The sequence below is a fragment of the Felis catus genome, chromosome B4 (genome assembly GCF_018350175.1).
Source record: "Felis catus isolate Fca126 chromosome B4, F.catus_Fca126_mat1.0, whole genome shotgun sequence".
Classification (NCBI taxonomy): Eukaryota; Metazoa; Chordata; class Mammalia; order Carnivora; family Felidae; genus Felis; species Felis catus.
Genome location: NC_058374.1, coordinates 134,476,935 through 134,499,426, shown reverse-complemented (window position 1 = coordinate 134,499,426; position 22,492 = coordinate 134,476,935). Strand labels below are relative to the sequence as shown.

General features: G+C 52.9%; 1 protein-coding gene across 5 annotated transcripts in view; it reads left to right on the top strand.

Moving 5' to 3' along the window:
• Nucleotides 1–22,492, top strand: part of RANGAP1 (Ran GTPase activating protein 1) — a 32,161-nt gene that overhangs the window by 725 nt on the left and 8,944 nt on the right. For 2 of the 5 annotated variants that reach the window (XR_006601150.1, XR_006601151.1), the window contains exons 1-10: nt 2,153–2,343; nt 2,724–2,873; nt 7,973–8,100; nt 11,011–11,070; nt 14,268–14,447; nt 17,212–17,346; nt 20,085–20,243; nt 21,486–21,599; nt 22,001–22,100; nt 22,187–22,271. Coding sequence is in view for 2 of the 5 variants with exons in the window: in XM_003989326.5 (XP_003989375.2) it covers nt 2,259–2,343; nt 2,724–2,873; nt 7,973–8,100; nt 11,011–11,070; nt 14,268–14,447; nt 17,212–17,346; nt 20,085–20,243; nt 21,486–21,599; nt 22,001–22,100; nt 22,187–22,271 (1,196 nt within the window). In the remaining 3 variants the exon portion in view is untranslated. Of the gene's footprint in view, nt 1–2,152; nt 2,344–2,723; nt 2,874–7,972; nt 8,101–11,010; nt 11,071–14,267; nt 14,448–17,211; nt 17,347–20,084; nt 20,244–21,485; nt 21,600–22,000; nt 22,101–22,186; nt 22,272–22,492 lie in introns of those variants that run through there. The other 3 variants (XR_006601149.1, XM_003989326.5, XM_011284242.4) reach the window with 3 other exon arrangements.

Sequence of the window (22,492 nt, the reverse complement as noted above, 5' to 3'; positions counted from 1 at the left end):
CGCGGAGGGCCTGGACTGGCGCCGCAGCCCCTGGGATCGACATGAGTCACTGCTGACGCTTCGCAAGAGCGAGAGACGTGCACCTGAGAAAATCTGAGACTTTCGCGCCCAGAAGGGAGAGAGGCTGTTTGTGTGTCTACTGTTTGTCTTTGCTCTGTCGCCTACCCTTCGCAGGCCTTGGACACACCAAGCCACCCCTGTGTGCTTCGCTTTCGCAGTCTTTAGAGTGGACGGTGTATATGTGCACCGACTGGACTGAGGAATAAGCCTTTTTCTAGCTGAGAAGTTCTGTGTTCCGATGGGAACCTATGCGGGAGCCCCACCACCATTTTTCTTGCCTCAAATCGCCCCATCCCACAGCTGCCAGAGGTGGTGAGGTTTCAGGTTAATTTGTATTCAGTTTCACGTCTTCATTCTTGGAGCACCTTCTAGATGCCAGGCCGTAGGTTGCACATAAGTGATGCTGTCAAAACGTCTGTCAGAGCCTGTCCCTTCTCTGCTGGAAACCTATCAGTGGCTCTACTAAAAGCCACATTCTTGGGGCGCCTGGGTGGCTCAGTTGGTTAAGCGCCCGACTTCAGCTCAGGTCATGATCTCACAGTTGGTAGGTTGGAGCACGAGTTCGAGCCCCGTGTCAGGCTCTGTGCTGACAGCTCAGAGCTTGGAGCCTGCTTTGGATTCTGTGTCTCCCTCTTTCTCTGCCCCTCCCGCTTTCTCTGTCTCTCAAAAATAAATAAACATAAAAAAATGTTTTTTTCTTTAAAAAAAAAAAAAGCTACATTCTTTAAATGGGCTCTGTGATTTGGGCCTGTTGTTAATTCTCTTTTCTTATTTCTTGATTTTGTTTTCCTTCCCTCTCTGCACTCCAGCAGTTCCTCTGATCTCCCCTCCCCTCCCCTCCCCTCCCCTCCCCCCACTCCCACCCCCAACAAGAGCCTTTGCATTTGCTACTCCCTTTGCAAGAAAGCTCTTCCCCCAGATATCTGCCTGGCCCAATCCTTAATGTCTTTCAAGTCTTTGTTTCTTTCCTCATAATACCTTCTCTAACCATCCTGTTTTAAATTGCAACCCCCAGAATATACCTTACCGCCTTCTCTGTTTATTTTTGTTCTTGTCATTGTCTTAAGATACTATCTTGCTCAGAACACATGTTTTAAGAGGGCAGGATTTTTGTTTCATTCACTGTTGTGCTCCTGATATCTGGAGCAACGTCCAGAACACAGTGGTACTAATAAAAGTTTATTGAATGAGTGATTAGATGCTTTCTTACCCAGAAGAATAATTCATGCTTATTGATATAGACAAACGGGGGGGGGGCGCCTGGGTGGCTCAGTAGGTTAAGCATCCAATTCTTTTTTTTTTTTTTTTTTAAGTTCATTTATTTGCGAGAGACAGCACGCTTATGTGCACATTGGGGAGGGGCAGAGAGAGAGAGAGAGAGAGAGAGAGAATGAGAATCCCAAGCAGGCTCCACAGTGCAGACAGCCAGACTCAGGGCCTGAACTCAGGAACCATGAGATCATGACCTGAGCCAAAGTTGGATGCTTAACCGACTGAGCCACCCAGGTGCTCCAAGCATCCAATTCTTGATACTGGCTTGGGTCGTGATCTTGTGGTGATGAGATTAAGCCCCACGTTGGGCTCTGCGCTGAGTGTGGAACTTGCTTGGAATTCTCTCTCCCCCCCCCCCCCCCATTCTGCCCTTCCCCTGCTCTTGCTCTCATGCTCTCTCTTTCTCGAAATAAGTGAACTTTAAAATAATAAAAAAGGCAAACCAGGGTGATAAGGGTTAAGGTAAGGAGAAGGAAGTGGGAAGCAGACCTTTGGAGCCCAGAGAAAGCCTGGGGGAAAGAGAGGATATGGGAGCCATCACAGTTGTATCTCGAGGATGAATAGATTGGGGAAGGACATGTTCTGGATGAGGAGTCTCTAGGCACCTCCTAGTTCTATCCTCCACCTCAGTTTTCCTTGGTCTCCCCCTGATTGCATGCCACTTCCTCTTTAGGGAAATGGAGTGGGTCTTTCTGCCAGTCTGCTGAGTTCTCCAGGGTGGAAGCTCCTTTCTTCACCTCTGCCTTTGGTCTATTGTGATGGTGGCTGCTGTGATGTAGAGACCTCTGGTCTCCTAGGAACCTGAGGTCTGGCTACCATGGGCTCCCCAGTCTCCTGGCCAGGGTTGAAATCAGACGTGCGGTGGGCTGACCCCTGTTCCCCAGCCCCAGAGACATGCCAGCCAGGGTGGTGGGGCATTTCCTGGGATGGATGAACTGGATCCCTTAGCCATCTTAGTCCTGTTTGAGAAATGGGACCCTCAAACAGAGAGCAACCAAGATGATCAGGCAGGTATGTGTTGGGGGCAGGCTCTTTGCCACTGTCGGTCTGGGACTCGATTGCCATTCACTGGGACCCAGGAAATGGGCAGCTCACACGGCTATGTTTGATGTCCCAGCTGGGGCAGTTGGGCAGGGAAGCTAAAGTGAAATGGTAACTCTTCAGAGGGTAAAACATGATTTTACTACTTTCTTGCCACTTTCTCCATCTTTCCTAGGATTGTTCCTTCCCTAATGCTGTTTCCATTTCTTCCAGTAGTTTAGCTTTTGGAGTCCCGAGAGCACAGGGGGAGGTAGGATCAAGCCCCTGAAATGGGTTGTCTCTTACCTTGCCCTCCCCAACCAGGGGCCCTAGGAGAGCTTTCTCTTTTAACGTAACTTCGGCCTGCTCAGTTTGCAGATTTCCAGGGGAGCCCGACAACGTAGCCAGCATGGCCTCTGAAGACATTGCCAAGCTGGCAGAGACACTTGCCAAAACCCAGGTGGCCGGGGGACAGCTGAGTTTCAAGGGCAAGAGCCTCAAACTCAACACTGCGGAAGATGGTGAGTTTCTGCTTGGGCTGGCCCAGGGGAAGAAAGAGAGTGTGCAAATGACCGCTTACTCTTACTCACGCTTGGGCTTGTTTAGCTCCATTATCATGTTGCTTTCCTGGTAGCTCTGTGAGATATCACTGGGCCCATTTCACAGTAAGGCTCAAAGATGATGTGCCTACAAGTGCATGCAGACTTCCCTGCCTGTTGTCACATTTTTGGAAGGTATCCTTGCTGGTGATGGCTTTAGGTTGGCAGGTGGGCTGTATCTTAGAGGGGATAGTAAGCAATGAGGGACCACGACAGTAGTCCCAGGATATAGCCCATGACTTCTTACTTCAGACCTTTACCACCACGGACCCAGCCCGGTTGAGAATCCTGGGTGCCTTCCCCAGAGCTAAGACCCTTGTGGAGCTGCATTAAAACAATAATCCAGGCCCTTTTGGGAGGTCTAGTCCAGGTAGCCGAATGCCCTTGGGAGAGGGGTGGATGGATGTTCTTGTCTGTGTACAGGAACCAGGGCTGGAGGGAACTAGGCATCAGAATTCAGGCCCTGTCTTTTCATCCCTGGCCAAATCATGACTAACACCGGTCAGCCCTGCATCCCCTGGTGTCTGGAAGTGAAGGCACCTCCATCAGTACTTGTAAGGCCTCTTGAAGTTCTGGCCCGACCAGGGAAACTGGTCTGGACTTGCCTGGTTGTCCTGGAGTGCAGGCAGGCTTGCTCCTCTGCGCTGGCTTAGAAACGACTTGAGTCCTTGGGTGGCTGGGAACGTGGTAGCACATCTTCCGAATATCTCTGAAAGGCCCTAAGATTTAGAGTTTCTGCCTGTGCTGTTATCACTTTCAGTCATGCATCATGCCTGAGGGAGGGAGGTAGAAATGTTACCATTTTATAAATAAGGAAAAAAGATTTGGAAGAACTAACTTGCCCAAGATCACACAGCTGGTAAATAACAGAGCCAGGATTTTAACTGATACCCAGCTGAATCCCTGTGCCTGTGTTTCTCAGTAGACATTCAGCTCAGTTCAGGAAACATGAATTTGCTATTAAATGCCATTCACTGGGGTGCCTGGGTGGCTCAGTCAGTTGAGCATCCGACTCTTGATTTCAGCTCAGGTCATGATCCCAGGGTTGTGGGATCAGTCCCTGTGTTGGGCCCCGTGCTGTGTGTGGAGCCTGCTTAGGATTTTCCCCATGCCCCTCTCTCTCCCTCTCCGTCCCTCCCCCTCTGCTACTCTCCTGCTCGCTCATGCGCACACTCTCTCGCTGTAAAGTAAATGCCATTCACCAAATGCCTAGTCAGGCAGTCTTAAGTGCCCTGCAAGCAATATCTCAGCTTATCCTCACAGAAGTCTTTGAGGTAGCTTTACATCCGCATTTTGGAGATGGAAAATTGAAGCCCAAGGAGGTGATATGACTTGCCTAAGGACGCAGCTATAAGCAATGGAGCCGGGATTAGAACTCAAGTTTGTCTAGCCTTAAAAATCCATGCAGATGGGGCACTTGGGTGGCTCAGTCAGTTAAGTGGCCACCTCTTGATCTCAGCTCAGATCTTGATCTCAGGGTCTTGAGTGCAAGCCCCCCATTGGTCTTGGCGCTGGGCGTGAAGCCTACTTAAAAAAAAAAAGAAATCCGTGCAGATAGCCACTTCATGAGTGCAGGCTGGACATGCTGCTTCCATTTTGTAGGTCACCAGGGAGGCCCCGCTTACAGCCCCAGCTTCTGAGGAGCTCCTAAGCTGGAGTGGGAAGGAGGTGCTCAACTGCCAGGGGACAGAAGGCGAGACATGCTCTGAGAAACGTGAACAGCAAGTTCTAGAAAGAAAGGCAAGGCACAGGAGTCACTTCTAGTTAAGGAGGGCCCAGGAAGTCTCCGTGGATGAGGTCGTGTTTGTTGAACTGTCCTTGAAGGAGAAAAGGCACTGTAGGCAGGGAGAGCCACATGAGGTAGGCACAGGAGCTGAGACACACAGGGTGGGCTTAGGAGAAAGGAAATCAGGATGCCATAGGGCGGCCAGGGCAGAGGCTCTTGAATGCTGTGCAGAGGAGCCTGGCAGCCTAATCCTGGGCCCAGACAGGCACTCCAGGTTGGCCGGGAGTGAGCTGGCACAGTCCAGAGAGGGCAAAGGCCTGTGTGAGGAAGCCATGAAACTGATGACCGGAACAAGGTTCTTTACACTCCCCAGTAGGTCATTTAAGGACCAAAGAAAGGACTTTCTGCTTTACATGGCTGAGTCATACACACACGGAACTTGGTACTTTGTGAAGTGGTGGAGGCTGAAAGGCGGTCCCTGCGCGCAGCCTGGTGACAGGTGGTTTTTCAGGGGTGGTGGGACCCATCCCTAACCCGTTGCTAAGTTACGTATAACTCCGTTTGGATTGAAAACCAAGTGAGAGAGGCAACCCAGCGGTGATCACCCTCTCCTGTCCCAGCTTTTCCCGTGTTGGTGCTTTTTCTTCCAGGCTCACTTTGCGCTTGTGACTCTCCCCAGGGCTGAACTTCTGCACACTGCCCGTGAATCTCTGTACTTCCATCCCTTATAGGGCGTCTGTCTTCCCTTGGGGCCCTGACAGCTCTGTCACTTGACTCTTAAGGGCTGCATAAACATTCCCTTGAGTGGCGCTCCATTCTCCTCGTTAACCTGGATGTTAGAGGGGCTCCATTTTTTGAGCAGGTCTTTCAAGGGGCTGAGAGGTTATTTCAGCCCTGGCACTGTGAGCCAGCTGCAGAAGAGGCCTGGGCAGCTGGGACCCGGAGTTGCAGCTCCACAGTGGCCCCCCAGGGGCGGGGGATGTCTTAGGGGCTTCCTGCCGGGGGGCTGCATAAAGTCCCTGGTTGTATAGGAAGCAAGGATATGGGGGAGGAGCACATGGGTAGAAGTTTGGAGGATCAGCCTGAAGCTTTAACTCTGCTGTTTTCCTGAACCGGGCAGAGTTTGCTTCATTCCTTGAAACCTCAGTGTCCCCTTCTAGATAATGTGGGAGGCTCTTCCCTGGCCTGCCCTCCTGGTCGTGACATGAGAAAAGGAAAATGAATGCCGGCCAGACAGTGGCCGAGTGACCTTAGTAGGCAGTTAGTACCTTTTCTGTGTCTCCACTTACTCAACTGTGAAGTAGATGTAACAGTAATTACTTGAGTAGGTGTGGGAGAGAATGCTAAGCACTGGTCTCTGGGGGGCAGAGTCCATGGGAGCAGGACCCAGTGAGGAAGGGGGTAAAGTCTCCACATAACAATCAAGTAATCATGTAGAAGAGTGTAAAATTGTAGCAGGCGGCATTTGCAAGGAGACCAGGGCTGTGAAACCTGCCAGGCAGGTTGGGAGTTTGGCTGCTGGGGTGGAGGCCGAGGGAGGGAGGCAGGTACAAAGGCCCCACTGGGACAGCTTCTCAGGGAGCTCCTTCCCACCTTCCTGAAGCCCCGTCTGTGGTCTTTGTCACCTAAGAGGTCAGGTCCAGCTTTTCTCTCCCACACACACCTCCACCCCACCACCTCATCCCCTTTGCATCTCGTGCCAGCCGGACTAGATGGGCTTTGTCTTGTGCATCTAGTGTGTTTTTGTTCAGATTGTAAAATTTTAATACATGCTCGTTATAGAACACAGAAATATGGAAATAAGGCAAAAAACCATACCTTTTGTTATCTCACAGCCCAGGATACAGCTACTGTTAATTTTGGTGCATTTTCTTTCCAGTGTTCTTTCTAAACATAGGTGAGTTCCTTCCTTCATTCTTTCTTTCTTGTTTACTAATTAGGATCATAATGATGGGTACTTTAAAAGTTGCTTTATAACTTGGTATATCAAGAATATATTGAGCAGATTAAAAAAAAAAAAGAATTTATCAAGCACATGATGGAAAAAGCACAGAATCAGCCATAATCCCAGCACGTAGAGAAAACTGTTTGAACATTGGGTTTCTATCCTTTTAGACCTTGAGAAGAGGGTGGGGGGGGGGGGGGAGGGAGGGAGAGAAAGAGAGAGAGATAGAATACATTTTATCTTTTTGTTTTTATTTATTTTTTAAAAGTTTATTTCGGGGCGCCTGGGTGGCTCAGTCCGTTAAGCGGCCGACTTCGGCTCAGGTCATGATCTGGTGGTCCGTGAGTTCAAGCTCCGCGTCAGGCTCTGTGCTGACAGCTCAGAGCCTGGAGCCTGTTTCAGATTCTGTGTCTCCCTCTCTCTGACCCTCCCCCGTTCATGCTCTGTCTCTCTCTGTCTCAAAAATAAATAAACGTTAAAAAAAAAAAGTTTATTTTGAGAGAGATTGTGTACACACGTGCAAGTTGGAAGTGGGGGGCGAGGGGGCGGGGAGAGAATCCCAAGCAGGCTCCTTGCTGTCAGCACAGAGCCCCATGCGGAGCTTGAACTCACAAGCTGTGAGATCATGACCTGAGCTGAAATCAAGAGTCGGACGCTTAACCCACTGAGCCACCCAGGCGCCCCGTATGTATTTTTTAATAGGTATAATATTTTACATGTGTGGTCAGACCAAACACCAGTGGAAAACCTCATTATTCACTTACCACTATGACATGAGTATTTTCCAAGTCAGGTAAACACCTGTGTCGCCATTCATGATGACGGCAGCGTAACCGTATAATGTATCCCAGTGAATTAACCTGTTCTCTGCTGATGGGCGTTTAGCTTGTTTGGGATTTTTTCGTCATAACAAAAACAATACAGTAATGAGCACCCCACGCATGAATCCTGTGACACTGACAGCCTTCATGTGGTTGTACCCCTGGTCCTCTGACTTGGACACTGTTTTCCTGCTTGGAAAACACCCCCCATGCAGAGAGCCTCCGCACACACCACCTATAAAGTGCTTCAAGCCCCTTTGCCCTATGCGGCCTGTTTCTTTCCTCCTTTGTCTCCCAAGCCTTCCATACACCTGCCTCCTTTAACACTCACTGCAGAGGAATTGTTTTTGTAGCCGTGTTCCCTGGTAGAATGTGAGCCTGTCCAGTCTCCTTTGCAAGCCAGGGCCCAGCACACAGCAGGCATACTATGGCTGTTGGAATTGTGAGTGATGAGGTAGTGGCTGGGCTCTCTTCTGCCTCAGTTATTGGTGATTCCAGAATCTAAGGTTCTGTTCTTTGGTCCTTCCAGCCAAAGATGTGATTAAAGAGATCGAAGACTTTGATGGCTTAGAGGCTCTGCGCCTGGAGGGCAATACGGTGGGCGTGGAGGCAGCCAGGGTCATCGCCAAGGCCTTGGAGAAGAAGTCAGAGTTGAAGGTAAGATTTGCAGGGCGAGCAGGCCCAGACTGGTTGGGGCTAAGCTTCACTCAGGCCACCACAACCCCTGCCTATGTCTAGACCCTTCTAGGGTCCTGCCTTGTTGGCGGTCACCATGAACAGCTCCTCTTGTTGCTCTGGCCTCCCGGTGCTGGCCAGAGCCCCTCCCTCTCCCTGCATGATATGTCCACTTGGGTCCCCCAGTAACAGATACGAATGTCAGGTTTATCCAGTAACATCCATGAAAGATAAAGGGGAAAGAAGCGGAACTGGACAGAGAGAGCCTTCAGCTAGCCCCACTTTAGGGGACTCCCATGAAATTCCAGTCCTTCAAAACGCTCTGTGAGAAGAGTTGGGGTATCATGTGTTTAAAACGTCAGGAAGGTGTCCCTGCACGCTCTCCATTCCCGGGAATCCTACTGTTTATTAGCACATTAAAGCCTCTGCAGAGCCACGAGGGAGAGCCCTACTTTCCCAGCTGCAAATGGTGCTCAGTGCCTGTGGGACCAGGCTTGTGCTGGGCTCTTCTGCACATGTCATTTAATCCTCACTGCACCCTGGGGAATAAAGACTGGGTCCCTTTTGTCAGTCAAGGGAACCAAGGCTCAGAGGAGCTGAGTAAACAGCCCAGGATCCTAATGCTGACAAGTAGCCCAGCCACATGGCACACTCTCAAGTCCAGTGCTCTTCCCCAGCCCCACTGTGCTTTCTGAAGGGAAGGAATGCAGGGCCAGGGCCGGCAGAGCGGGTTTGCCCAGTGAGGACCTAGAGCTAGTTCATGAGGTGGCCTTGCTGTTGTTTCCTCAGGAAGATGGCAGTCAGATTAATAGCCAGGCCGTTGGCCGTTTCTTCTCTTCGGCCCAGTGCCTGTTGTTTTCCTGAGCATAAGCTGGGACGCTGTCCTACGAAAGAACTCAACCCACCCCAGCGACCAGTGAAGGGGCAGGAATGGAGGAGCTGTGGCCTGGGCCCGGAGGCTACACGAGCTGTGCTTTGACATCTGAGGTCTGGGTTTAAGCCCTGGTTCCACCACCTTATCTGCGTTATGTGGCCTTCCACCAAACTCCGCTCTGAGTCTGGGCTCCTCTGTAAAAGGGTTTTCTTCCCTGTGAGTTTGCCTCGGTGACCAGGCTTGTGCAGGCTTGTGTCGTGAGAGAGCTTGGCCATCAGGAGTGCCTTGTGCCTCTTGTCATCCTGTGCAGGCCTAGCGCCTTGAGTCGCTCCACCCAGCATCTCAGCTCTGCGTGTGCAGGAGGGAGCCGGGGTTGGGTCAGGGTCCTGGTTGCAGGGGTGTTCTGGGCAGGGGTGCTGATGCGAGTTAAGATGTTACCACCCTTCTTGCAACACAGGCATAAGCTAGGTCTTGACAGATGAGAAAAGTGTGGTCCAGGGTCAGACATCTCAGGAGTGAGGTGGGATCGGAGTCCAGACAACAGCCCAGCATCATAACTGCTCTGCGGTTACTACTGCTCACTTAGAGATTGTTGAGGCCAAAAGCTTCATTCCAAAGAGGGGATCCCAGGGGTCAGAGACTGGGCGGGGTGAGTGGCAGGCCTGGAGTCAGCTAAGATGGAATTGGAACCTAGTCCTTGTGCTCCAAATCCCCATGCTGACCCTTGACCCATCAGACATGGGTTTGGGAAGCTTCGGGGTAAGGTGCCAGTTGTTAGGGTTCTGGCGCTCAGGCTGTGGCTGCCTGTCCTGGCCCTGAGCACCGGTCTTCAGATGTGACTCACTGAGCCCACCCATGTAGACTGCCCCCCCCCCCAGCCCTGCCCCCCAGGCCCTGCGGGTGTTGATTTGTTTACTGGAAGCCTTGAGAATTCTAAGGAAACCAGTTTGCCCAGTACTTAAGGTTCGATTCATTTAGTTCAGACATTTCAAGGACTGGATTTTCAAGGGAAAGTTGCTTTGGGTTCCATCATTCCCAGGATTGGCCCAGGAAAGGCTGGAGCTGCCTGAGTTGATATTTTGGGTGGACATAGCAACCAGAGTTGAAGGGTAAGGCTGTGTGCTTGGAGCTTTTAAACTCTGCTGGCCTATCATAGAGCCGCCGCCTTGGTGCCATTACCTGATATTTTGTTTAAGTCAGCTCACTTTGATGTCATGTAAAAGCAAACATCCCTTCTGTAAATGTAAAGTGGTTTTCCTTACCATAAAGGAAACAAAATAGCGTTATTAAATTCTGGTTTGACGCATTGTCCCCTCTTGAGCGTGAGTCCTGCTCATCCTTTTTTCAAAGGCAGATGAGCAAGGAGCGGGGAGGTGGGCAAGATCCACCAGCCCCAAAGCAAGGCTACCTTCTGGAGGTGATCAGAGGGTTGAGAAGAGCCTTGAAGGGTGCGTGGCTGGTGCTCTCCCAGTCAGTAGAGCATGAGACTCTTGGTCTCGGGGTCATGAGTTTGAGCCCCCCATTGGGCATAGAGATTACTTTAAAAAAAAAAAAAAAAAAAGCCTTGAAAAATTAGTAACTTCCTGGCCGCTAGATCCTATATTGCTTATTTTCTGCCCCTGCCACCCAAATCCTGACATGTGTTGCTTCACCACAGTGTATGGGGAAACTGATGTCGGAAACGAGCGCTGGGCCAGGAGTCTGGCATATTGGCCCTGGTCCTGCCCCTGCCCTGGGCCTGGGGCCGGTCTTTTCCTTCTCAGCCTGGTTTCTCTCCTGGAAAACGAGAGGATTGGGCCAGTCAGGTTTTCCTGACAGTTCTGCTGAGCCCTGTATGGCCTTTGGAGGCCGCCAGGTTCCCCCAGCTTCCGCCAGAGCTGGGCCAGCTTTTTGCTGAGGAAACTCAAATTAAAAATTAAGAAGCATTGTAACTGTCAGTGGTCCACAAGGGTGAGGTGCTGCCTGCAGGCCACCTCTGAGGGGCACCCCTAATGCTTCTCTTCCTCCTCCTTCCAAAGCGATGCCACTGGAGTGACATGTTCACAGGGAGATTGCGGTCTGAGATCCCACCAGCCCTGGTAAGTGCACAGTCCGCTGCTCCCCTCCCCTGGGCACAGGAGCCCCTTTAGCAGTTCCCAGGGCTTTTTTTCACACTTTTGCCCACACTTTCTTCACCCTGTGATGAAGATGCTGGAATAGAAGCCAGGGGAGCACAGCTTCTGTCTTGTGTCCTGATGGGCAGGTGGGGGTACAGGTGAGAATGGAGACTCGAGGCCTAGTGATAGGAGGCACAGCAGTGCCTAGGGATTCCAGGGTTCATTCCTGACCTTCGTGGTTTCACCCTCACCGCAGATCTCACTCCCTCCGCTCTTACTCCTCTCTTAGCTTTGCACTTCCCTGTGCTCCCCATCATGCCCTTCTGTGCACCCCCCCCATCTCCCCCTGGGCCCTCCCTTTCTCCATACCACTGTTTTTGCTTTGCTTCTCATCATGGGTGGCTTCCATCCACACTGTTTTCCATTTCCCCGTTCCTGGGGCTCAGCTTGGCTCGGGTCAGGTTCCCAGCCTGGGGTTCGGTGGGTGGGGTGAGAGGGGGCATCACTGAGCAGAATGTGGCTTGCCTGGGGCTCAAGGGAAAGAGGCAGGGCTGGTAATAGGCAGCCTTTCAGGAACATGGGGCCTAGTACATGAGATGCCTTCACGGTGAGGCTCTTGGTCAGTTATTTGTTGTGACCATCTGTGTTATGGGGTCTCTCACCCTGATTGTGCAGGCTGCCTTCTCAGTCCTCCGTGCCTCTAGTCAATGCGGGGGTTCCTGAGGTGCCCATGTACCAACCTCATTTCTAAAGCACCTCACTCTGGGGGAACCTGGCTCAGTGGAGTGTGTGACTCTTGATCTCAGGATCGTGAGTTCAAGCCCCATGTTGGGTGTAGAGCTTACATTTAAATGAATGCATAGATCTATAAACAAATATATTAATAAATAAATTTACATAATAATAATGGGACACCTGGGTGGCTCAGTCGATTAAGTGTCCAACTCTTGATTTTGGTTCAGGTCATTATCTCCTGGTTGGTGAGATCAAGCCCTGAGTTGGGCTCTGTGCTGTCAACTTGGAATCCTCTCTCTGCCCCTCCCCTGATCTCATGTGCACAGTGTGCTCTCTCTCTCTGTTTCTCTCTTGAAATAAGTCAATATTTAAAAAATAATAAAGCACCTTGGTCTGGTAAACAACTAAAGGTGATTCAGGAAGTGATAGGTGCCCTAATGGGGACTCCAGAGGGAGGGCTCCTCTGTTGGGGGATTGAGGAAGCCCTTGGGGAGCTGGTTAAGTTACCAGCCTCAAAGGGTGAACAAGAACCAGGTGAAGGTAGAATTTAGAGTATAAATTACGTGAATTCATTTGGAGGTTTGTATGTAAAAGGATTGAAAGTTAGAAGAGGTTGGGATGCCTGGGTGGCTCAGTCAGTTGAGCGTCCGACCTGACTTCGGCTCAGGTCATGATCTCATGGTTTGTGAGTTCGAGCCCTGCATCAGGCTCTGTGCTGACAGCTCAGAGCCTAGAGCCTGCTTTGGATTGTGTGTCTCTCTCTCTGCTCCTCCCTTATGCACTTGCTCGCGTTCTCTCTCTCTCCCAAAAATAAATAAACATTAAAAAGAAAAGTTAAAAAAAGTTAGAAGAGGGAGGGAAGAAAACATACTTGTTGGATACGAACTATGGGCCCCTGTGTGCATTATTTTACTTGAATTTTAGCATTTAAGTTTCTCAATTTTTTTTTAAGTTTATTTTGAGAGACAGTGTGTGTGTGTGTGTGTGTGTGTGTGTGTGTGTGTGTGTGTGTACAGACACACGGGTGGGCAGAGAGCAAGAGGGAGAGAGAGAATCGCACGTTAGACCAGAGCCGGATGCGGGCTCAAACTTATAAACGGTGAGATCATGACCTGAGCTGAAACCAAGAGTCAGACGCTTAACCAGCTGAGTTACTCAGGCATCCCAAGTTTCTCCATCTTTAAAGGAGATATTCTTATCTCCATATTACCAGCAACAAGAGTGAATCTTAGAAAAGCAGATAAGAGAATTTGGGGTCAGGGAAAGGCAGAGATGCAGGGATGGTGGAGCAGACACAGAGGGTTCAGCAACTCTGACTGCTGGAGGGCTGGAGGTCCTCGGGGCCAGAATGCAGGGGCGTGGCCTTCTCCCAAGGTTGGGGCAGCCAGAGAATGGCCCTCTGTTGGCTGAGTCAGTGGTGGGGAAGACAGTGGAAACTGCCTCAGCTATCCTGTCCGTGGCCTGCACAGGGACGGTGTCTCTTGCTACCCCCTGCCCTCCACTGGGAACCGTGTGCATGATGAGTGCCCCGCCTGTTTCTGCCCCCAGTTTCTGGTAGAGCCTCCTCCTCACCCATCTCCTGGGGAACTGTAGGTATCCCCAGCCCAGGAGGTTCCCAGAAGAGCTCGGTGTCTCCATGCCACGTCGATCCTGGGCTGTGGCTCAGAGACAGGCACCCATCTGCCCGGTGCCCGCCAGAAACCCCAGAGGCCTCAGCGGTGCCTGCCTCCCTCCTGCACATCCTCTGAACGCCCAGCTTCTGCAGGTCTTCCTCCCTCTGTGAGGCCTGTGACTGACCTGGGGCTCACGTCTCCCATCTCCCACCACGCTGGCCAGCCAGCTTCCTCCTCTGCTGCCTGGATCACTGTCTCACGCTCCTGGACGGGCAGTCGGCATATCCGGCGTCCCTCTGCACATCAGTGTGCCCTCCTCAGACCTGGAGGATGTGTCCTCTCTGTCCCTCACCCACCTCAAAGCCTTTGCTCTCGGGCTTATAGGGTCACAGTCCTTGGCCTAATGTTCGGGCCGCTTGCCTGATTTGACTCCTCTCTTTCCTTCCAGCCTCAATCTCTTCTGGAGTCCTAGACACACAGTAGGCTGCTTCACGCCTGTGTCTTTATGTTCTTTTGTTTGCTTATGTTCGTGTTTTTACTGTTGGCTGGAATCGCCTCATCTGTGGTTAACTGATTCTCATCCAGCCTGAGCTCATAAGCCACCTTCTATAGGAAGCCTTCCTTGACCACCCCCATGTATACCAAGCCCCACGCCCCACCTGAATTGGGAGCCCTCTTCAGGGTTTCCAGTCCTGGATATAAAATAGGGACAGCTCTGTACTGAAACGGTCTGTGTCTCTGCCTGGGTGCCCCCTGAGGGCAGGGGTCCTGGCATAAGAGCAACATCTGGTGGGTGTCTGTGATTCTGAGATGAGCCCTTTCTGTGCCCAGACCTCACTAGGGGAGGGACTCATCACAGCCGGGGCGCAGCTGGTTGAGCTGGACCTGAGCGACAACGCGTTTGGGCCTGACGGCGTTCGAGGCTTCGAGGCCCTGCTCAAGAGTTCTGCCTGCTTCACCCTTCATGAGCTCAAACTCAACAACTGTGGCATGGGCATCGGAGGTGGCAAGGTGGGTGTGGCGGGCCCTCCCGCATGTGCCTGTTGTCCCTCACCCGTCTTCCCTCCCTGCCTGGTCTCCTGCTGCGTTTGCATCCATTGGAAATATGTGCCCTTGGCCACCATCTGGGATGGCTGGGTTGTTGTTTTTCTCTTCAGAGGAGAAAGGCCTCAAAGGCAGCTGCCTGTGGCCAGTGGGGAGAGGAGGTGGAGGCCTGGAGGGCGGGGTTGCCAAGCAACCGTTCCCCGGTTCTCGGTGTTGTCTTGGCAACACAGAGGCAGTGTCGCATACATGCTCGACCTGCTGGCTCCGCAGAGTGCAGGGCTTGGGCATCCCAGACTGACTCGCTGTGCCCTTAGAACAGCTGGCAGAGCCACGTGAGGCCCAGTGTGTGCACGTGGGGGAGGGAACCCAGGAAGAGAAACTGCTTGGGCCTGGGCACAGCTCACCCTCTTCCTGGACAGGGTCCCCCCCTGTCCTCCCAACCAGTTGGGCTGGTCAGCACAGAAAGGCGTGTCTTCTCTTCCCAGAACCTGTACTGGGGGAGCCCGGCCTTATTCTCTTTTCCGTCGTTTTGGCTCCTTTAGGCCCAGATACCAGAAAGACCAATTCCCATCCTCCCTACCTCCATTCACTTTCTGAACAAAAGAAGAAAAGGGTTGGGACACAGGGACGTACAGCGACTGGGGACATCTTTTTGAAGGTGTGTTAAATGCACACCCTTGTTCTCCCACTCATGCTGAAATGGGGAGTGATGCTCTTCCCAGTCTTCCAGTTAACTGGACTTGGGTCAAGCCCCCAGATGGCGTTGCTAGGGTGGGACTAACGTGGGATTTGGACCTGCTTCCGTGCACCCATCAGAGCAGCAAGGGGAGCTTGTGTTGTGCTCGCAGTGTCCCAGGCTGAGGTCTCGGAGCAGCCTCCCCTGCAGGGGGTGCCTGTTGCCTCTCACCCCCTGGGAGGGAGATTCGGGGCGTGCTCCCAGCTGTCTCGACCTGCCCCCCCCCCCCCCCCCCCCCCCCCCCCCCCCCCCCCCCCCCCCCCCCCCCCCCCCCCCGTCTAATTGGGCAATAAGCCGTGCATGTGTTAAGACATTAAGGTGCTGACATCAGCACAGAAAACAAGTCCAGCCCAACCTAGAGTGGGGTGTGCTGGGGGAGCCGGACACCTGCCTGTAATCTGCCTCAGCCTTCCATTAGCTGCCTTCTGCTGTGCAGCCATCGGGGGGGACTGAGCTTCCAGAACTGGCTGTCAGGCATTGCCCTTACTTCAGCACGTGGGATGGCCCAGGGAACACAACAGTTTGAACCCAGGGGCCTCCTAGCAGCCCCGCTCCACTCTCGAATGTGATTTGTACTTGGCTTTACCTTCCTCACCACTCATTCGGTGAGAGCTTTTTGTCACATCTCGTGGGTGCCGGCCTTGCTGATCTGAACCTCCCGGGGGCTGCAAGCACCAGGGTCTCCGGGTCCTTCAGGATCTTTTCCCTCCAGCTGGAATGCATTCAGTGTGGCCAGTGTGCCACGCACATGGGAATTGGAGGGGCCTCGAGGATTCACGTGGGAATGAGACATAGCCCTCTACTTGGAGCTCTCCAGACCCAGAGTCCCCAAGCTGGACTCTTGTAGGAGCGATGGCCTCACCACGGTGACTCCAGAGGGAATTGGGGAGAATGGGGGGTGCTGGTACAGTTGGCTGCCTCCTCTGCAAAGGTTCCTCAGGAGGCTGGTTGGTGGCGGAAGTCCACAGTCTCTACTGAGCATGTGCACGGCCCACCGCATCAGGAGTCAGGCTGGTGGTGGCTCCCAGGGACAGAGAGCTGTGCAGGCATGCTGACCTGGCTGTCAGTTGCAGCTCCGATGCATATTTGCTGTGGGACCGTGGCCAGCTCGGTTACCTGTCTGAGCCTTGGCTTCCTTGTTTATAGTTGAAAGCCAATACCCCTTGCCTCCCAGGCTCGTCTTGAGGTTGAAATGAGGTGCAAGAGGACCCTCGTTGAGCGTGCTGATGGCCTGTCGGTGCTGTGGAGACATTGCTTCTCTCCTGATGCCCTTCTCGTGAATCTTTTATGTTTTATTTACTGTGGTGTCTCTGATTCCCAGCAGCCAGCTGGTATTTTTTAACTCTTGGCTCTGTTGGTATCGCCCATGTAGAAGCCACCTCCTGGCACCACCTCAACAGCAGGACAAACTGGGTTTCCGGTTTCTCCTCCCAGCAGCTGAGACCCTGCCGTGGGTGGCTGGCCTGGGCACAGGCATGTGTCCAATGAGTGTGGCAGGGCCACGGTCTCAGCCAGCTCCCCTTAGGTGTTGGGGAACATGCAAGAGATGCCAGAAGATTTAGGTTCTGGTCCAGACTCAGCCACTTGCTTACGGACTAGAGGAATGTTTCTGTCCCTCCTGGAGCCTGAGTTTCTTTAGCCAGAAAGTGGGAATCACGATGGTCCCCATCTGACAGGGCATCTGGCAGTAAAGTGAGCTGACTGAAGCACCTTCCCTAGGACCTGTCTTTCAGTTGACCTGTCCGTGTTGGTGTCTCCCTTCCTGCCAGGTCTCTATCTCCCCGTCTCTAACAGGCACAGGGTGGTGGGACACGCAAGTGAAGTGGAATATGGGAAAGCCCTTCGTTGTAAGCTGTGGGTGCTGGCACACGTGCAGTACGGCCACGGTGCTTACGAGCAGTTCTTGTCCCCGTGTCCACCGCCAGTAGGTGGCATGGGAGGTTGAAGACCAGGCCTCCTGCCTCAGGGCTGGGCCCCTTGCCTTTTCCCCCACAGATCCTGGCAGCGGCTCTGACTGAGTGTCACCGGAAGTCCAGTGCCCAGGGCAAGCCACTGGGCCTGAAGGTCTTCGTGGCTGGCAGAAACCGTCTGGAGAACGATGGAGCCACTGCCTTGGCGGAAGCTTTCGGGGTGAGGCTTTTAATCCTGGTCTGCATCCCTACTCTGGAATTGAGCTGCGAGGCCTAGGGCGAGCCGCTTCCCCTCTCTGAGCCTGCTGGCTCATTCTGCAGTGGGGCAGAGTGCCTGTGATGTGTCTGAAAAGCCACCCCATCCAGCACTGCAGGTGAATTGGTAGTGGCTCCTGGAATCCTGTTTGAGAAGATTGTGTGTGGCTCTGATCAGTGAGTGAGGTCTGCCTGGCTCAGATATGGGAGTCAGGGGTGCCAGAGCAGCGAGCAGGACGACAGCCGGGCATGACGTCGGCCTGGGCTCCCTGAAGGTCAGTGTCTCTGCCTCTAGTGGGTGGGGCACAGAGATGGAGTGAGTCCTCAGACTCACCCTTGAGACGGAGGTAGGGGCAGTGGCCCAGGTGCCCTTACCCCCTACTCCTCTCCTTCTACTCTCCTCTGTCCTCATAGCTGCCCTGGTGCCCTGCCCCCTCCCCTGACACTGTTGAGATCTTGACTGTGAGCTCCGGGAGAGGGCCACCCCTACCCCATGGGGCTGGGAATGTTGGAGTCTGTCTTTTCACTTAATGTAAATGTTTTCTGTGGCAGACAGTATCCTAGCGGTATTAACTGTATTCAGGCCACAGCAACATTCCCCATAGTGTTGCTACTTAAGACGGTCTACCTGGTGGAGCGCCTGCCTCAGGCAGAGAGTGAGAATAGCGGGGGGACAAGTGCCTTACTGGACCCCGGGCTGCAGGAGAGCTCTTGCTGCCTCTGGAGCTGGAGGAGCCTAGTTACCGTCCTTGTAAAGATCATGACGTTAAAGGTTACGCCTTCTCTGCGCCCCTTCCCTCACCTTGCTGTCCCCAGTGTGGTGGGTGGGAATGGGGATGTGCTGTGGTTGTGCTAAGCATCCATCAGATGTCCTTCTGTGCTCTTGGACTTGGGGTCCGTAGGATGCCTCTAGTCTGTGGATAGAACCCAGGGAGTCTTTGAACGTGGATGGGGGAAGATTGCATGATTATTAACACTAACATAACTAAAATGTAGTGGTTTTTTTTAATTACTTTACTTTGAGAGACAAAGTGCAAGCGGGGAGGGGCAGAGAGAGAGATTGAATCCCAAGCAGCCACCGCACAGAGCCTGATACGGGGCTCCATCTTACGAACTGTGAGATCGTGCCCTAAGCCACCCAGGTGCCCTTAAGATGTAGCGTTACCTTCAGTTGTGAAAGTAGACGATAAGCCTCAGCTGCTTTAGAAATGCCCACGATTGGGCACCTAGGTGGCTCAGTCGGTTAAGTGTCTGACTTCAGCTCAGGTCATGATCTCAGGGTTCGAGAATTTGAGCCCCGCATCGGGCTCGCCTGCTTCAGATCCTTTGTCCCTGCCCTCTCTGCCCCTCCCCCTCTTGCACTTTGTCTGTCTCTCTCAAAAAATAAACTTAAAAAAAATAAAGAGAAAAGAGAAAACACCCGTCCGTGATTGTGTTGATGGTAGAAATCACAAATGTTTTCACGTGAAATAGTTGTACAGATCTACAGAAACGTTTCTCATGCGGTAGCGTCACAGTAACTGCAGACTTGCCCCGAGGTGCTGTTGTTCAGTGCCTTTGTAATATGGTAAACACATATTACTCCAGCACACCTTTGGGGTTTTTTCTAACTATTTTGAGGATTGTCTTCCAGTTGAGTTGATTTCCTTTGTAGTCCTATATAATTTGTTTTAAGATTATTAAACATGCTAAGAAGGGTGCCAGGGGTTTTACCAGACCGCCGGAAGGGTCTGCGGGACAGAAAATATTGAGCAGCCCTGACTGGTAGCGTTCCTCAGTTGGCCTGCCTGTATTTGCTTGTGAACCCTCTGCGCTGTTCTGGTACCCTGGAACAATGAAAGGCCCCTAGTTGGAGAGTTCTTGCAGGCCTGGCTTCAATCCTTGGTGGAAGCGGAGACTGGGGCATGGGCTCCTTCAGAGCTCAGAAACTGGTGGAATGTAGACAGGAAGGTGTTGTTGATAGTCCAGATGACGGACGCCATGATAGTGGAAGGACAGAGTGCTCTGGGGATACAGGCAGAGCACTGGCCTGTGCCTGGGGTGGGGGTGGGGGCATCCTGGAAGCCCTCCTGGGAGAGGAGGTATCCAAAATGAGAGGTATATAGGAAGACTGCATAGGAGTCAGTCTACCAAGAAAATGCCAACAAACAAGGACACAGAGTGTTCCAAGCAGAGAGAAGGGAAGTGTCAAAAGGTTGGGATGAAGAAAGGCTAGGTGGTTGGGGAAGACCCCGCCCCCTAGAAAAGGAGGTAGATGTGGGGTACCAGTCGTACCGTGTGAACAGGGCAGGAGAGCCCCAAGAAAGACAGGCCCAGTGGAGCTGCAGTGTGCAAAGAAGGACCAGGGCAGACTCCTGGGCCAACACCCAGGGTCCTCCCTGTGTGGAGGACACCAGACCCAGAAACTTGTGTTCTGCGCTGTGTGACCCTGCACAAGTTACTTAGCCTTTCTGATCCCTAGTCTTTGTCTGGTGGAGTTCCTAATCCCAGGTCAGTCTCCCTCATGAGGCTATGGAGGGGATCAGATACAGCCATGCCCAGAGTTCTGCTTTGAGATCACCCAAAATATCCGTGGACAAGCCCGTGCCCAAGTGGATGGCAGCCTCTCCCTGTATCTAGTGTGTAGTGCCACCTTCCTACCTACTGGATGTCCCTGGAGCTCGGGAGCCCACCACTCTGCTCTGTCCCTCCTGCCCCTCACAGATCATCGGGACTCTGGAGGAGGTCCACATGCCACAGAATGGGATCAATCACCCCGGTGTCACTGCCCTGGCCCAGGCTTTCGCCATCAACCCCCTGCTACGGGTCATCAACCTGAACGACAACACCTTCACTGAGAAGGGCGCTGTGGCTATGGCCAAGGTGAGGCGGGAGTGGCAGGGTCAGAGAGCAGTAAGCAGGGTCTGGCTGCTGCCTTTCTTTTGTTTTTTAAACTTATTTATCTATTTTGAGAGGGAGATAGCAAGGGAGGAGCAAAGAGAGGGAGAGAGAGAATCCCAAACAGGCTCCACACAGAGCCCACTGTGGGGCTCAAACCCATCAACCATAAGATCATGACCTGAGCTGAAACCAAGAGTTGGAGGCTTAACCGAGCCACCCAGGTGCCCCTGGCTGCTGCCTTTTTAATGCACGTATCAGTAGGTGAGCTGCTCTGCCCACCCACCGGATGTGTACCTCATGGGTACATTACAGAACAGGCCATGTGTCAGAAGCTTACCTGCGCTCTCTTTGGGCAGCTCTGAGTGTCCATACTGCCTTCCTCCTGAGCTGCCTCTGTGTAAACCCAGCTGTTGGTGCTGGATTAGTTCTCAGAATCTGCATGGAAGATGGTTCCAGCCCGACTGCTTTTCTCATTGATTCTTTGATCAGCTATTTATCGAGCCCTGTCCAGTGCCCAGCCCTGTGCCAAGTGTGGGCCATGCAGAGTTGAGTCAGACTCTGCCTTCAAGGAGTCCCTAGTTCATGGAGGGAGGGGAGAGGCCTGTGACAGCGCAGGGCTGTGAACGTAGGGCTGTTTGGGTGTCAAGACCTCGCTGGACCCTAAGACTCCACAAAAGCCTAGTCCTGCTGCTGTGGGGGATTGGCAGAAGCATCTGCAAGTGTAGGGGATGTACAGGAAGTTCAGATCAGACTTAGGGCAGGCTTTCTGGAAGAGGTCACATTTTGGCCAAGTTGTATAAGACAAATGGACCTTGGACAAAGGGGTGTTTCAGGCAAAGGGATCAGCAGCATGGGAGAGGGTCCTGGTTTGAAACAGGCAAGGTTCAGGAGGTGTCTGAGGGTCAGACGATAGGAGAGGGAGGCAAAAACTCGTGGCCTTGCTGATTCTGAGGCTCTCCCATGAGTAATAGGCAGCCATGCAGTGTTTTAAGCTAGCGTGCAACTTGGTCAGATTTATGCTTCAGGAAGGTTCTGGATATAACAGAAGTAGAGTGGAGGGAGGTTAGCCAGAGGCCAGGAGGTGACAAAAGCTGGTGAGGTGCTGAGAAGGCCAGACTGGATGGAGGAAGACAGTGTGGAGGCTGACACGGGGTGTGCCGTTGGCCCTCAGAGGGCTGCTGGGGGGCCTACACCCTCACCCTGGCCTTTGCTTCCTCCTCGCAGACGCTGAAGACCTTGCGGCAGGTGGAGGTGATCAACTTCGGGGACTGCCTGGTGCGCTCCAAGGGTGCTGTCGCCATTGCAGATGCCGTGCGCGGGGGCCTGCCCAAGCTGAAGGTGCCGGCGCCACCCGTGTCTTCCCCTCGGGTCTGGGCTTCCCCCACACTCGGGGTTGCCGCCGTGGGTGGCAGGGGTGTGGTGTTTAAGGCCAGGTGGGCCTGGGTTTGTGGCTCAGCCCTGCCACATCTCTCTCATTTTGTGCAATTCTCTTCACCTGTGTGACGTGAGCCACAGTTTCATCATTTTGGAAATGGGAGGAGGGAGCCATGGAGGTCATCATAGCATAGTGTAAGAGAGCGCCTTGAGTACCTGGTGCATCGCTAGCTAACTGGCATTATTATTGTCGCTGTCACTGTGCCCAGCTGGAGCTCAGAGCCTGCCTTACCCTCCCTTGGGGAAAACAGGCTTCAGAGGAGAACGTGGTTCTGCTGGCCTCTACTCCTTTCTCTTATTTTCAGGAGCTGAACTTGTCGTTCTGTGAAATCAAGAGAGATGCTGCTCTGGCCGTTGCTGAGGCCGTGGCCGACAAGGCTGAGCTGGAGAAGCTGGACCTCAATGGTAATAGGAGTGGTGGCCTTGGCCCACACCTGCCGGGCGGGCCCTGCTGCCCATCCTGACGCTCCGTTCCTCCTCTCCGCGAGCAGGCAACACGCTGGGAGAAGAAGGCTGCGAGCAGCTCCAGGAGGTGCTAGACGGCTTCAACATGGCCAAGGTGCTGGCCTCCCTCAGGTAGGGAGCTGTGGGCTGTGGTTCTCCTTTTATTCATTTAGGAACCATTGTTTGAGCCCCTGTATGTGTCAGATGCTGTGCGAGGCATCAGGGGCACAAGGATAAGACAGTGAAGGTTTCTGACTCGTGGGACTTCATTCTGGTTGGACGGGCGGCCAAGAATGATTAAGTTCCTGTATGTTCAGAGACAGTGAAGGACTGAGAGCGGTCACCCTTTGGAG